Source organism: Ostrea edulis, chromosome 6, assembly GCF_947568905.1.
Source record: "Ostrea edulis chromosome 6, xbOstEdul1.1, whole genome shotgun sequence".
Taxonomy (NCBI): Eukaryota; Metazoa; Mollusca; class Bivalvia; order Ostreida; family Ostreidae; genus Ostrea; species Ostrea edulis.
The window spans coordinates 26662964-26679085 of record NC_079169.1 but is presented as its reverse complement, the minus strand read 5'-3'; the positions used below and the strand labels follow the sequence as shown (position 1 = coordinate 26679085).

Sequence of the window (16122 nt, the reverse complement as noted above, 5' to 3'; positions counted from 1 at the left end):
TTAATATATTTTTATCCAAATTTGCATATTATCTGCCTTTTGGCATATATACTTATTATATATCATCATAACTTTTATGATTAAAACAATTCGTACTGGTTTGAGAAACTATTTCTGGGTGTAGTAAGCCACCTAAAGTGTAATCCCTGAACCCTTCGCTTTCTTTTGCATCGATTAAGAATTACATCGATTAAGAATCAAGCAAAGAAAAGGACGTTTATTGTTTATTCTCTAATATCGTTTCAGAGACGACATCCACACAGAATCTCTACATGAAAGGGGAAGTAAAATGTGATTTTGAAGGAAACCAGGATCTTTGTTTTGAACAGGACAAGGGCGACAACTTTGACTGGAAAATCACTCGAGTAAATATGACTATCTATTTTCAGATGGCAATGTTACATGCTGGTGATAGAAAAATATATTGATAAAAAATGTCAAATTAATGATCGTTTAACATATTGGATTAATTCGTTGCTGTAATTACAAACTAAGTTCCTTATTATGTAAACCATACAGACCTGGGGTCAATTACTTTAAAATGTAATGCATTAAATTACAATTACATTGTAATTTTCACCATTACAATTTCCATTACTTTCATTCATATAAGTAATTAAATTACAATTACTTTGCTGAAGTAATGAATTATATTACACATTACAAAGGGGAAAAATACAAAGAAAATTTATGAACACACTTTATTTGAAATTAACTTTTAATTCAGAGTGATTGTCAATCACACTATGACTATGTATCAAGATAAGTTCTAAACAAAGACTTTGCTGTATATTCAAATACATCTAGTAATATCGCATATTTTATTTCCAAAGAGGTCTAAATTAGGGGGTTAGTAACCCCCTAATTTAGACCTCTTTGGAAATATATGATGTTGATATGTAATTCAAATGTAATTGAAAAGTAATGGTCATTACTGGTATTTTTATGAAAGTAATGCATCACATTACAATTACTTGTAATTTAAAAATGGGTGCATTACACATTACACCCCATTACTTTAAAAAATGTAATGATTACATTACATTACCATTACCCCAGGTCTGAAACCATATCTCTTATTGTGTTATAAAATGTACAGCATTCGCGTATTTACCCATCGGGGATAGACATACTGGACGTCAACAGCTTATACTGCATATTCTCAGAGTGTGATTAATGAAGATCTGTTTTTTCATCTCTCACAGAATGAAAGTACACCAAGATATCCAACCACGGGACCCGGGAATAATATCGAGGGAAATTACTTTAGTTTTATTGATGTCAAAGGCAGACAAAAAGGACATAAAGCCGTCCTGATTTCTAAGTTTGAGCTAAATAGTAAGAAAACATTTAAATATTTCATAGTTTTAGTTGAATAGCATAAGAACATTTAAATATTTCATACTTTGAGCTAAATAGTATAAAAACATTCAAATACTTCATACTTTGAGCCAAATAGTATAAAAACATTCAAATATTTCATACTTTGAGCCAAATAGTATAAAAACATTTAAATATTTCATACTTTGAGCTAAATAGTACATGTACTACAATGTTGATACATAAAAGTATTTATTTAAAGTTTAATTAATGAAATCAACAACTATGGTGTTTTTTCAGATGTTAACATAACATTCAGTATGTATTATAATATGAATGGTAGACACGTGAATACGCTGAGAGTTTACCTGAAGAAAACGGAAACTGCTGAAGAAAAAGAGATTTTTAATAAATATGGAAATCAACAAAGATCATGGATATGGTGTAATCGCACTGTAGTTATAGATGAGAAAACAAAGGTAATTTACTGTATTTTGTTGTTGTTTTCGTTCAAGATGAATACACATATCATGTCTACCTAAAGATAGCTATCTCTTAACATTCACAATGGTAGTAATATCGCGACGTGAAATAATCACATTGGTAGTAATATCGCGACGTGAAATAATCACAAATAAAGGTAGATCTATACTCAGGCACGTAGCTGTCTATACGCAAGTACGCAACTGCGTACACATTATTTGCTAAAAAAAAAAAAAAAGAAAAAGAGAGAAATTATTTTTACATTTTTATGTCATTGCCTTAAGTGTAACTTTGCGCTATGTATTTCCGATTTATGATTAACTCCAATCATCATGTCTATTCAATCCAATTTAAAAAGCTTCTTGAATTTCAAATCCCCGAAAAGCCGAATTTAATGTTAGAGTCATAATTAATCAATAAAATGATGCTTCTTGTACTTACTAATATCGATTTTATGAGTTCTTTAATAACATAAACAGCCTCATGAAAACATTTTAACAAACAGTCGAGCTGTTTTGACAATCTGATTAAAATCAGATCCTGAGATCCGCTCACTTGGATCGCTAAACTAGTGTAGCGATCTTAGTGAGCGGATATCAGGATCTGGTTTTAATCAGATTGGCTGTTTTGAGTCACGTGACTTGTTCGCTCAAATGACAGCGAAAATTCGGTTGACTACAATACGCCAGTTTCGAGATACGAACTCTTCTGTATAGGAGGTGAATTTAGTGGAACTTTGAATGCCCAAGTGGGACAGAGTGGATATACAGCCAACGAGGAAGACGATGAAATGTATTAAAAGCGGCTTCTCTTTAAATATGTAAATGTGGGAAATACTAAATACTATCGAAAGAAATGTTTTACTGAAGTGGAAACATACAAACAATGTCATATTTGTAAGAAATATCTTGGATATGGTACATATGACCAGCGAGATAACGTGATAGGATAAGAATTCTATGTATTTAATTACTCCCTAAATACTTATCACTTACTTAGTTTGTGTATCAGTCGAATTCGGGTTATCAAACAGCGTATGAGAAACTTACTGAGTACATTCACTTACGCTGTGATGAATATCTGTCCCACTCCCGCGTGTAAACAAATTCTTTCGCACCTTACTATGTACGAGAGTTCTCCAAAGGGAAATAACTCGGACGTATCTCGAAACCGGCGTATTGTGTGCTTATGTTATCGAATTTCGGAGTGATATTTTCCTTTAATCGATATTAGTTAGTACAAAAAGCATCGTTTTATTGATTAATTATGACTTTAACATTAAATTTGGCTCGCAAGTATTTAAAATCGACCCGAGAATGCCGCCTCCAGGTGCAGACGGCGAATTTCCAGTTTACGTAATGGCGCCGGTTCTGACGTTTTCCTGGCACGGTAAATATCAAAATCATAAAAATGCCAGGAAAACATCAGATATTTCGGACTAGCACTTTGAGTGTATTTTATCATACCAGAATTATTACAGGTCTGTGTTGTACACGTATCCATAATTCCCTTATTAATACCTGGTTCAGCAAATGTCGAATCGATTTTAATGTACACCATTTATGTACATTAAGTAGACGGATTTGGAATACCCTTTGTTATTAGCAATATATACCATGTGTGTCTATACTCTACTCATATACCTGTCGGCAACAACTAAAAAATAAATCAACTCCAGTTCGTAAAGCAAGTGTCAATTTAACATTTGGTGACTTGGTAATATCAAGCTTCCTAAAACAAATCTGTGATTCTTTTTCTGTCTTGTTTGAATTCGTTTGTTTCGTAAATTGACAGCCAAAAAACCCGTTGTATACTCAAAAAAATTGGTGATTGTAATTTAAAAAAACCAGGAGCTTCCGGGGCCTTCGCCCCCTGGACCCACTGGGGGCCTCAAGGCAGCCCCCATACCCCCTGCCTTACTTTGCGTACACTTCATTTTCTGTCTGGCTACGCGCCTGATACTGACATTAAATACTTATCACACCTCAGACAAAATTGTTGAAATCTAATTGGTCAGATCTTGGTCACATGAAGCTGTGAAGAAAAGCGTATCATGCGAGAAAAATCCGTATTGAGCGAGTAATTCATTGTCTGGTTCCACTTGCAGCCGTGACAAAATTGGCGAAGCGATAAGTTGTATGATATAGACCCCCACATATACAGTTAGAGGTCTTCGGCGTGATAAATTCGTTACACAGTTAGTTAGTGACCTGATAATATTAGTTACACAGTTAGTTAGTGACCTGATACGGAAAAATACATGGTGTGAAAAGAAAACCCGTATCGGGCTCGGCATCGCCTCGCCCGATACGGGTTTTCTTTTCACACCATGTATTTTTCCGTATCAGGTCACTAACTGACTGTGTAACGAATTTATCACGTCGAAGACCTCTAACTGTATATGTGGGGGTCTATATCATACAACTTAGTCAAATGTCTTTCCTTTTGAAACGGCTGCAAGTCGAACCCGACGATAAATAAAATTACTCGCCCAATACGGATTTTACTCGCATGATACGGTTTTTTTCACGGCGTCATGTGACCAAGATCTGACCAATCAGATTTCAACAATTTTGTCTGAGGCGTGATAAATATATATTATTACTACAGTAACCTGATCCGAAGAGTCGGATCACGTCGAGTTGACAGGCGCGGATCATCAGATCACACGAGACGCGAAGCGTCGAGTTTGATCTGATGATCCGCGCCTGTCAACGAGACGTGATCCAACTCTTCGGATCAAGTTACTGTAGTAATGATAAATTTATTATATACCCCCTATGCATTTTAAATCCACATTTATAAGATAATAAATGTAATCCAAACTATCAAAACCACACACATACCATGAAATTGTTTTGTGTACGCAGTTTTGTTCAGTGACGTGGTCAATATTTTCCACAAATAACGTTGCGTTGATGCATTATGACGTCATTGTGACGGCATCAGTTTCAGAGGATACTGATACGGAATCAGAAAACCACAGAGTGGTGATCCGGAAAACCGTATCACACGCTGTGAAATTCACAGTATCAACGAACGATACATTGATGGGTATATAATAAATATATATATATATATATATATATATATATATATATGTGTATATATATATATATATATGTATATATATATATATATATACATATATATATATATATATATATATATATGCTATTTTATATCCACCTTTATATATACACAATTTATGATATGCATACCGGTATAGATAGGCAATGTCACGATATATCTACCCTAATATTATTAGTTACAGAGTTAGTTAGTGACCTGATACTAACTAACTGTGTAACGAATTTATCACGCCGAAGACCTCTAACTGTATATGTGGGGGTCTATATCATACAACTTATCGCTTCGCCAATTTTGTCACGGCTGCAAGTGGAACCAGACAATGAATTACTCGCTCACTACGGATTTTTCTATATGTATATGCTATTTTATATCCACCTTTATATATACACAATTTATGATATGCATACCGGTATAGATAGGCAATGTCACGATATATCTACCCTAATATTATTAGTTACAGAGTTAGTTAGTGACCTGATACGGAAAAATACATGGTGTGAAAATGAAACCCGTATCGGGCTCGGCGAAAAGCGAAGCCGAGCCTGATACGGGTTTCCTTTTCACACCATGTATTTTTCCTTATCACGCCTCAGACAAAATTGTTGAAATCTGATTGGTCAGATCTTGGTCACATGACGCCGTGAAAAAAACCGTATCATGCGAGTAAAATCCGTATTGGGCGAGTAATTTTATTTATCGTCGGGTTCGACTTGCAGCCGTTTCAAAAGGAAAGACATTTGACTAAGTTGTATGATATAGACCCCCACATATACAGTTAGAGGTCTTCGACGTGATAAATTCGTTACACTAACTAACTGTGTAACTAATAATATTTAAAAAATATGAAAAGAAAACACAGAAATCCTCCGTAAAGCTTTAGCGCTTTCATTACATCTTCAGAAGCTTTACATAGCAGTATCATAGTAACAGTGATTATGACGTCAAAGTAAGCGAAACGTTAAATGTCTATATTGTGACGTCATGGATAATGTACAACAATGATCTGGAAAAAGTACGGGAAAATCATAGGCAATTATAAAAGACATCCTTTGTACCGCATGACATGTTAGCATTAACTTTAAATTCTCGTCGGTTAAAATTATAACTGGTCCCTTCTGTAATGTAGTCACATGTACCGCATCGAGGGTCCGTACACTTTGACACTGTATAAGTACGGTCATCTAATTGGGAGGAACAAAGTATTTTCCTAAGATTTTTGGGCTGGCGTTTACTGCTAATAAAACGACAGTTCTTGTATATGCCTTTTGTTTGTTCATCTTCCCTAAGTAGCTTGTTTAATTCATAAACAATTGAATTGATGTTTTGATTTCTCGGATTATAAGTGTGTACAAATGGTATTATTTCTCCGTCATTAGCATATCGTGTGTTTGAAAGAAGCTGTATCCTATCTCACTCCTTAGCTTTCATTATTCCATCGTCTACAAGTTATTCTGGGTATATTTGGTTTAATAAATACAATTTATTAAAGCTTTACGGAGGATTTCTGTGTTTTCTTTTCATATTTTTTAAATATTAGTATCCGATTACTGAGACTCTATTTCAATTTTGGAGAGAGATATATATATATATATATATATATATATATATATATATATATATATATATATATACTTCGTACATTTTGGATCAGCTCTTTGGACGAATAAGGCATGACCTAATTCGCTCCACTTTTAACATTGATTGGCAAGCCTAAAAACCAAAAAACATATAGTCTGCGTTGTAAATACGTTTGTAGATTAGTGTAGCTGTAGTGCTAGATGTATTTATATGTAGTTTTTGTTATTATTCTCTGTTGATATTGGCCACATTATGTAATTCTTTTCGTTTGTCCTGAAGAAGGGACAGGTCGTCCCGAAAATTTGACAATCTGGTTGTTCGTGTCGTTGGTCATTTTAGGGCTTTGTATATATGTGTGTGTGTGTGTGTGTGTGTGTGTGTGTGTGTGTGTGTGTGTGTGTGTGTGTGTGTGTGTGTGTGTGTGTGTGTGTGTGTGTGTGTGTGTGTGTGTGTGTGTGTAAAATCTGTCAAAACCGGCTATGTGTGGTTCCAAAGAAATTAGCCGGTGTACACAGAGTCCGGAGTGCAGAATGTTGACAAGAATGAGAGTTGCTTCCCTTGTATCCACTGTCTATGCATACATGTGTATTGATTGCTAACGTTTTATTATTATCAAAAAAGAATTCAAAATGTAAAAATATAAATGTCAGTGTTTTATTGTCGTGTTCTTTTGAAAAAGTTTCAATTTTTATTAAATAGTTTAAAATCTGGGAATTATTCACGCACTTTTCACTTTTCTGTTGGTAAATTGTCGATTTCGTCTACATCATCACCGTCATCAAGTGCTACATTATATACGTTCGTCAAGTTTGTGTTCGTCTAAATTTTGTCTTTCCCAGCTTTCGGCGTAAATGTATCGCTTTCAACTGTCTCAATTTGTGACACGGAAACTGATGTAATGCCGAGTGATCGACCGGACATGGCGAGTTGTGCTAACTAACTGCATATCATCACTGTCTGACTCGCCGGAGAGCTCCGAGAATTCCACGAGGGGAAACCCTGCTTTTGGAAAACATAACTGGATTGTTGACAATTTTGTTTCATTCCAAGAATGTATCGAATTCATCGATTAATTGAACTTTGTCTTTTAATGTCAGTTCTCGCCTCTGTCGTTAGGAGGAAGGGCGCCATTACCACGAACGTGGTGCTGTCATAATTGAAAAGTGCATACCCCAAAAATCAGGTTTTATTTTAAACTGATTACGACTCATCGGCAGTTGCACTCTTTTACTTACTTGTCAAAACTCTTTACAGCCATACTTAATGAACGATTAAATGTGTGGTCAAGCAATGAAGATATTATTTCTGATGCTCAGTTTGGATTTAAATCTGGTTTTAGTACAACAGATGCAATTTTTGTTTTACATGCATTAATTCATCGAAACCTTGCTAAGGGTAAGAAATTATATTGTTGCTTCGTAGATTATCAAAAAGCCTTTGATAAAATAGACAGAAAAGTGTAATTTTTCAAATTAGCGAAACGTGGTATTGACTGTCAAATGTTAAAAATTATCAAGTCTACCGGTATGTACTTTAACATTAAATCATGTGTATGACACAAAAATCAGTTATCAGAACTCTTCAATTGTAATGAGGGCTTGATGCAAGGGGAATCACTCTCACCATTTCTTTTCTCTCTGTATGTGAATGATTTCGAGATGAAATATATTGAAAACATGTGTATCCCAGTTGAAATCAAAGATATTGTTTTGTTTTAAATTATGTATGCTGATGATACGGTACTTTTTTCAGAAACAGAACAAGGTTTACAAGATATGTTGAATTGTTTACAATTTAAATTAAACTTATACGGTACCAATTTTGATGCACCAGATGTGCATTTCGACAAACAATGTCTCTTCAGTGATGCTCAACCGAAATGTTTAAAATCCGAAATAACAATGAAGTTTTAGAGCTATCATAGCCAAAAACAGCGTGCCAAAAAAGTGGAGTCAAATATTATACCTCAAAGTGGAATATAAAGGTTAATGTGGACCAAAAAAATAGTTGTTTTTAGAAAAGGTGTGAAATTAAAAAATTATTATTGTTGGAAGTATGATAACAAGTTGGTTAGTATTGTTGAAAATTTTAATTATTTGGGTATAGCATTAAATTTTAATGGAAAATTTTACAAAACACAAAATGTTTTAGCAGTGCAATGTAGAAAAGGTTTAAGTAGCCTATTAACCAAAATTTTAAAAAATGCATTTAAATGTAAGTACACAGTTGTCATTGTTTGATACGTATATAGGAAGTTTATCAAATTATGGTTGTGAAGTTTGAGGCTCACATCCAGCAAATTATTTGGAAAATGTTCATTTGAATTTTTGTAAAAAAAAAAAAAAAAAAAGAAGTTTTATGTGTCAAGAAGTCTACTATGTCTATGATGGTCTACAATGAATTAGGACGGACACCTCTACATGTGCTAAGAAAGTATAGAATATTGAAATATTGGTTAAAATTAAAGAAGACAAATAATTGTATTTTAAAGAGTATTTATCAGGAAATGTTAGATGTTTGTGACTCAAATTCTTATACTTGTTGGTTGACACATGTAAGAAATTTATTACATTCTTTAGGATTTGGATATGTATGGAATTGTACTTATGATATAAATGAAAACAAATTTTATCTGAAGTAAAACAAAGACTACAAGATGTGTTTATACAAGAAATTTATAGTGTTTTTGAGACGTCACCAAAATGTAACTTATATAAATATGTCAATGAAGGTTTTAAATTACAATTGTATCTTACAAAATCCGTTCCAAGTATGTATGTTCAAAATATTAGTAAATACCGATTATCCTCACATAGATTAGAAATTGAACAAGGTAGATTTAGCAATATTCCAAGAAACGAAAGAAAATGTAAATTATGTTCAGATAGTATTGAAGATGAATATCATTTTATATTAGTATGTCCTTTTTATAATGATTGTAGAAAACAGTATTTAAAGAAATATTATAATAAACACCCCTACACTTTCAAGCTTATCCAACTATTATCAACTGGAAATATTACGGAATTATGTAAACTTGGTAAATACCTATATAAATGTTCCCCTATTAGATCTCAGTTATTATAAGATTATCCTCAGTATCTATCCTGTCTATGTACATCAGTTTGATATATATTATGTTTTGTTATCATTTCATTATATAAGTTGTTGTATATACTTTATACCTATGAACTGTATGGTTCTTGGTCAATAAAAAATACAATACAATACTTACCTGAGGCTCCCCTTAAAACACCCTTTGTGTACACCGTGTGTGATCGACCGAATACCGACAGGTTGGTCATCGCGGGGTGGCTGGTTTAAATACGATAATTAGAGCTAATTACGAGCAGTTGGGACCTCGTGTACACCGAATACAACTGACCGTAACAATTAGGGTGGTGTATCATCGAGGGGCCGGTTTACACAGGAAAATTAAAGTTAATAGAGAGCAGTGGGGACTGTGTAAGCCGGCCGATATACAGAATACACAGTATCCGGAGTACAGGGAATTAATAATAAAGGAAAGAAATGTTCGGGACTATATTTTTTGGCCGGAAATGACAGAGCACCGGAATACTCAGAGGCCGGTTTGGACATAGTATACTGTATATATATATATATATATATATATATATATATATATATATATATATGTAAGACTCCAAAGTGCGATGGGACTCCAAAGTGCGATGGTCACGCCAAACTCCGATGGTCTGCACCAAACCCCGATGGTGTGACACGCCAAAGTGCGATGGTCCACACTCGTGTGCCAAAGTGCGATGGTCTGACACGCCAAAGTGCGGTGGTGTGACACGCCGAAATCCATTGGTTTGTAAACGACACAGTGTTTTGGTACAGACTGTACCAACCGTATGTTGTTTCACTTAAATATCAGTGCAAAGTCCATGCATAAAAAAAAAGTTCAATTTATATCATTACCATCTAATTGTCGTGTTATTAAACACAAAATTTTCCGACGCGAAATCGTATAGAATGTTTTGCATCATAGCATATCCCCAGGATTTTATTACGAGTACGTCACAAGTAATAAATGATCATGCAATAAAGACTGTATGGGCGAAGTAGATAGTTCGACAACAAATGTACGTTGTCGTTCTCACTATCCTCAACCTTGTATACCTTGCCGTTACTGTCGTCCGTGTTGCATTTCTTCGGTTTTATTTTGAAAGACGTTTAGAATGACGTCACAATGACGTGACGTCACAAACGTTACTGAACTCCGCACCATCGGACTTTGGCGTGGCCATCGCACTTTGGCGTCCGTAACGTTAACAAACCATCGCACTTTGGCGCAGACCATCGGGGTTTGGCGTGACCATCGCACTTTGGAGCGACCATCGCACTTTAGAGTCTTACATATATATATATATATATATATATATATATATATATATATATAGTACTCAGAGGCCGGTTTGGACAAATTATACTGTATATATATATATATATATATATATATATATATATATATATAAGCACTAAAATTATCAACGACATGAACAACCATAATGTCAAATTTTCAGAACGACCTGTCCTTTCTTCAGGACAAACGAAAGGGTTTACATGATATGACTAATATTAACAGAGAATAGCAAAACAAAAATTACACCTAGAAATACGCAAGATCGCGACTACTTTTTCCGTCTTGGTTTTAAATTTTACTTCCCCCTTTCAAAGTCTCGCGAGACCCAGAATATGCGAGAATTTGGGCATGTTGGTAAATAGTACCAGTTCTGCAACATTTATCATGATCGATTCACCTGATTTTAACAATGGCGCACTATCATTGCATTGTAGTATCCTGTAGTAATGATTCAAGAAAGAAACAAAATACGCAGAAATATCCACAAATGATAGATTTTAATGGAAATGTGGTGGATTTTTCCCACTGCTGTCAGCCAGGAAATTCCCAAAGCTGAGAAGAGCTTGCGTCAAACATATATCTTCACGAGCCAAATTCAGGAGTTCATTTTTCCTGTATCCAGACGTTTTTGCACACCTTTCATTTAAAAATGCTTTTAATTGTGGAAAGTACGGGTTAAATCGTCTTCCGATGCCATGTTTGAATAAACAAAAAATGCCCAAGATCGACACGCTTTTCCGGACTTCTTTACAAGAGAGTTCCACTAACTCGATATTTACGATCTTGCGTATTAAAACTACACTAATCTACAAACGTATTTACACCGCAGACTACATGTTTTTGGTTTCTGGCTTGCCAAGCAATGTTTTGTTCGGAGCGAATTTGGGACATATCCCATTCGTCCAAAGGGTTGATCCACAATGTGGCACGTTTGGAAGTTTCCTTGCTATAGCATTATCTTTTATATTGAGTTCACTGGGATATATCGAATCAACATATAAATGAAAACGAATATTGTCAATAGATAAATACCTGTATCTAAATGCTGAGTTGAAGGCCACAGCAAGAATTTTCTTTCTTCTCATGTAGAAGTTTTTGAATGAATTCAGCTTCATTATAGGATTAAACATTCTTTTTGAAGAATTTATCGATGTGTAAACTCCGGACATTTTACTCACAAACTGAATAAAAGTGCAAAGCACTTTTATGTTAAGTTTGTGAGTAAAATGTCCGTAGTTTACACATCGATAAATTCTTCAATAAGAATGTTTGATTCTTATAATTCCAATTCATTCACTTTATTAACAATTTCAAAAATTTGAATAGTTTCCCCGCACTATGTTATTTGTTTTCAGGCGTGTATGAATACATCGCGTTTTTGGATTTATTGATGTGTAAACTTTTGTTCAGCTTTATTTTTGTCCAATCAAAACAATTGTAATAAATAACATTGGAATTATAAGAATATAGGAACATCTCAGTTAATAAAGAACTATTCATGGCCATGGGAATTCCAAAAGACTACATAAATATTTAATAATTTGACGGTTTATTTGTTCGTGTCATTTTAGCGCGTTGTACTTACGTAGATATGTATTCATTTTACAGCTATACATATCAGCCAACGTCGGAAATGGATCTTTGGGAAATATTGCCATAGATGATATCAGGATCAAAATAAATGGACAAGGTATATCTAATATTCTAACACTCTTTAACCTATAATGTCTCAATAAACAATGAGCTAACTTCTGTCACGTCATGGTGCAATTTCTTAAATTGTATTTAAATCATACAAGGCGGCTGCTGGCGACACATGTTAAACAACCCTCGTTGGAAGGTTAATTAATGAGATGAAAAAAAATTAAATGATTTTATTTACAATTCACAAAATTAACTTTATCGTCAGAATATACTGAATGAAAATACATCTCGTTTTATACCATGATTATTGATTAAGGATACTTTCTGCAAACAAATCGATCCTCTATGTTTTCATAGATTTCTATACAAAATGTAAACAAATATGCAAAACTTGCAACAACAACAAATAAAAAGCAATAATACAAACTGAATGAAGTCAATATGATTACATTATTAGTATTTACTGGGTATTTGTTGTCAGGGGTTACATTATTAGTATTTACTGGGTATTTGTTGTCAGGGGTTACATTATTAGTATTTACTGGGTATTTGTTGTCAGGGGTTACATTATTAGTATTTACTGGGTATTTGTTGTCAGGGGTTACATTATTAGTATTTACTGGGTATTTGTTGTCAGGGGTTACATTATTAGTATTTACTGGGTATTTGTTGTCAGGGGTTACATTATTAGTATTTACTGGGTATTTGTTGTCAGGGGTTACATTATTAGTATTTACTGGGTATTTGTTGTCAGGGGTTACATTATTAGTATTTACTGGGTATTTGTTGTCAGGGGTTTTCAGTATAGAGACACTGTAATCGATTGAACTCTGTTCACAAATTGATTAACAAAGTGCTTTAGGTGCATCATGTTGGTAAATAAGTGAAAAGATGAAGATAACGAACAGTGATCAATCTAATAACTCCTATAAGGAATACAAAATATAGAGAGTTAGGCAAACACGGACCCCTGGACATACTAGAGGTGGGATCAGGTGCCTAAGAGGAGTAAGCATCCCCTGTCGACCAGTCATACCCACCATGAACCCTATGTCTTGATCAGGTAAACGGAGTAATCCATAGTCAAAATCATCTTTCTTCTAAGTTATCAGGTTGCAGCCTTATCAGTTAATGTGGTGTTCACTATAATCGGAAAATAACTGATCCCTCCTTTGGTGTATTTTTTAATCTATAGATATTTTGTTATGTAAATCATTATAAGGTTGTACCGCATGCAGAGCCTATATAAACATTTTTCCTGTGTCCAGTGGTCAATGTTTGCCCTGTTTTACATTTTGTATTCTTTATAGGATTTTGAGATTGATCACTGTTCGCAGTCTTCATCTTTCTCATAATTCGATAGACTTGAGGTACATAAAACGTTTACATAGTCTGAGTTAAGTTCTGAAATTCTTTTCTAGATATGAAAAATAACTGGATGAATCTGAATAAGAGATGTCAGGACAGGCTGGGCGTCTATTCCGTGAATCACAAACAATTAGCAAATCTACATTGCCTTTCTCCGGGTCCAGAAAGGTGGACAGGTATCATACGACCCCAGAGGAGAGGCACGGCAACAGGGGGTAGGTACTGATTGAGAGATACTGTCAGAGAGAAAGACAGGGAGAGAAAATTGTAACATTCGCGTCATTCTCGTTCAGAAACATATTTTCTGCTTCGAATTGCAACTTCTATGGATTTAAAGCTATAATTCTGCAAAGATTTGACAATATCTAACAAAACCAATAAAGGAATTATGTCAACGTAATCTACATCTCCAATACCGTATACGATAATGGTTTTGATTTAAATGTAGTTGTCCAACACCATCCAACTGTCGTACAGCTGTTCCAGGGTCGGGTAGACCCGTACATATTTGTCTGGGAAACGTTTAACACTTCGGTATCTAGGCCTTTTGTTTGTGAAAAGAGTAAGTTTTTTAACAATCCTGCATCTCTGATTGTTCAAAATGCAAACTTTTCTTTAAAGTTTCTTTTCACTTTTTATATCTATAATTGAAAGGATGAACTTAACGTGGTATTTTTCCATAGAATTGTGTTTCATAATAGTGTCATTTTGCATTATTTCCTGATGGTTTCTTTTGTATTATTTTGTTTCATTTTTATCATCAATATTGATAAATTAGCCGATACTTTAACATATTTCGATATATATTCGAAAGGTTGTTTAACCGTACATCTTGTAATCTTTACAAATGCTTTGAGTAGGTAAATTTCATTTACGGAATTTAGAAAACAGATTTATTGACAAAATTTAGATATCGTATGAACATACAAGCATACAATTTTGCAATGAATTGAATAACTGTATCGTCAATAAAGCACAATAATCACGGTTACACCGCCTGCCTTCAAGTGATTCCGATACATCTCGGACCACTACATCCGATACACCTCGGACCACTACACTGTACATCCGCAAGCTGATGCTGTCATTTATGCAAATCTAGTGATGAATGTACATGTACCCTTGTAACAACATATCTTAGAAAATGCAAATCATTTTTACTTTTATTATAAATTTGCAACAAATCTATATACATATTTACATCATCTAAACAGACCGAAATGGACTTCAGTGCATATTTCCATATATATATATATATATATATATATATATATATATATATATATATAATTCAATAAAAAAGCAGGAAAATATGCAGTTCCAAAATATATTTAAATATTAAATATTGTGATTTAAATATATTTTGGAACTGTATATTTTCCTGCTTTTTTATTGAATTATTTTGACTGTGTGATATCAACTCTTTCTATTTGGATGATTATATATATATATATATATATATATATATATATATATAATAGAGATATGTAGAGGAAAATGGCCGTCTTCTATTGGATCCAGCATATTTCACATTCTACTAACTGAAAGTGTGTGCTTTTTCTGCTGCATATGTAGCATTTGAAAAGTCGAGATTCGTGAGACTAAAGTCGTGGGTTCGAGTAAATAGGTAGCGACTGTACCTCCGATAATCCGTGCGGCATTAGACGGGAAAGTCACAGTTCTTAAGGAGTATTACATAGTACGAATGAAAATACATTTAAGTTTCGTCTATCTCGTGACGAGCGGCGGCTTGAAGTGAATATACTTGAATTACATTTCGAACATCTGTTTTTTATTACTCGCAATCTTATTGGCTAACAATGGATCATTCTATTTTATAATATGCTGTGTCATCAATACATTTCCCCACTATTACTACCATTATAAAACAATACACAACGCTAACATATAATGCCTGACAAGCCAGCCGTGATTGCTCTGGAAAATACAAAGAAAGGGTGAACAAGACTGCGATAGAAAATTCCTATAACTCCAGTGATGTTGACACAAGAAGGCTTTCTCCCAAAGACTCTACTATAGAGCCATCTTTGGCAGTGTCACTCTTCCATCTCCTATGTCTTTTCAAACATATGTCATCAACATTTGAATTCGCTGTCACAGTCGCCCCGCCTGCTCTTAAAGAATGAATTCCAATATTATCATGTTCACCAACCCGAGACAAATGCTTACTTCTAGCTGCTGTATAACGAAGTTTTTTTGTTTTTATAAATAAATTTACAAACATTTTT

At 34.0% G+C, this 16122-nt stretch overlaps 1 protein-coding gene across 5 annotated transcripts in view; it reads left to right on the top strand.

The window, feature by feature from the left end:
• LOC125646625 (MAM and LDL-receptor class A domain-containing protein 2-like) overlaps positions 1-16122 on the top strand; it is a 39205-nt gene that overhangs the window by 10725 nt on the left and 12358 nt on the right. For all 5 annotated transcript variants that reach the window (XM_056142196.1, XM_056142198.1, XM_056142197.1 and 2 more), the window contains 6 exons: positions 247-365; positions 1206-1338; positions 1621-1799; positions 12470-12551; positions 13927-14088; positions 14322-14435. In XM_056142196.1, the coding sequence (XP_055998171.1) occupies positions 247-365; positions 1206-1338; positions 1621-1799; positions 12470-12551; positions 13927-14088; positions 14322-14435 (789 nt within the window). The remainder of the gene's footprint in view (positions 1-246; positions 366-1205; positions 1339-1620; positions 1800-12469; positions 12552-13926; positions 14089-14321; positions 14436-16122) is intronic.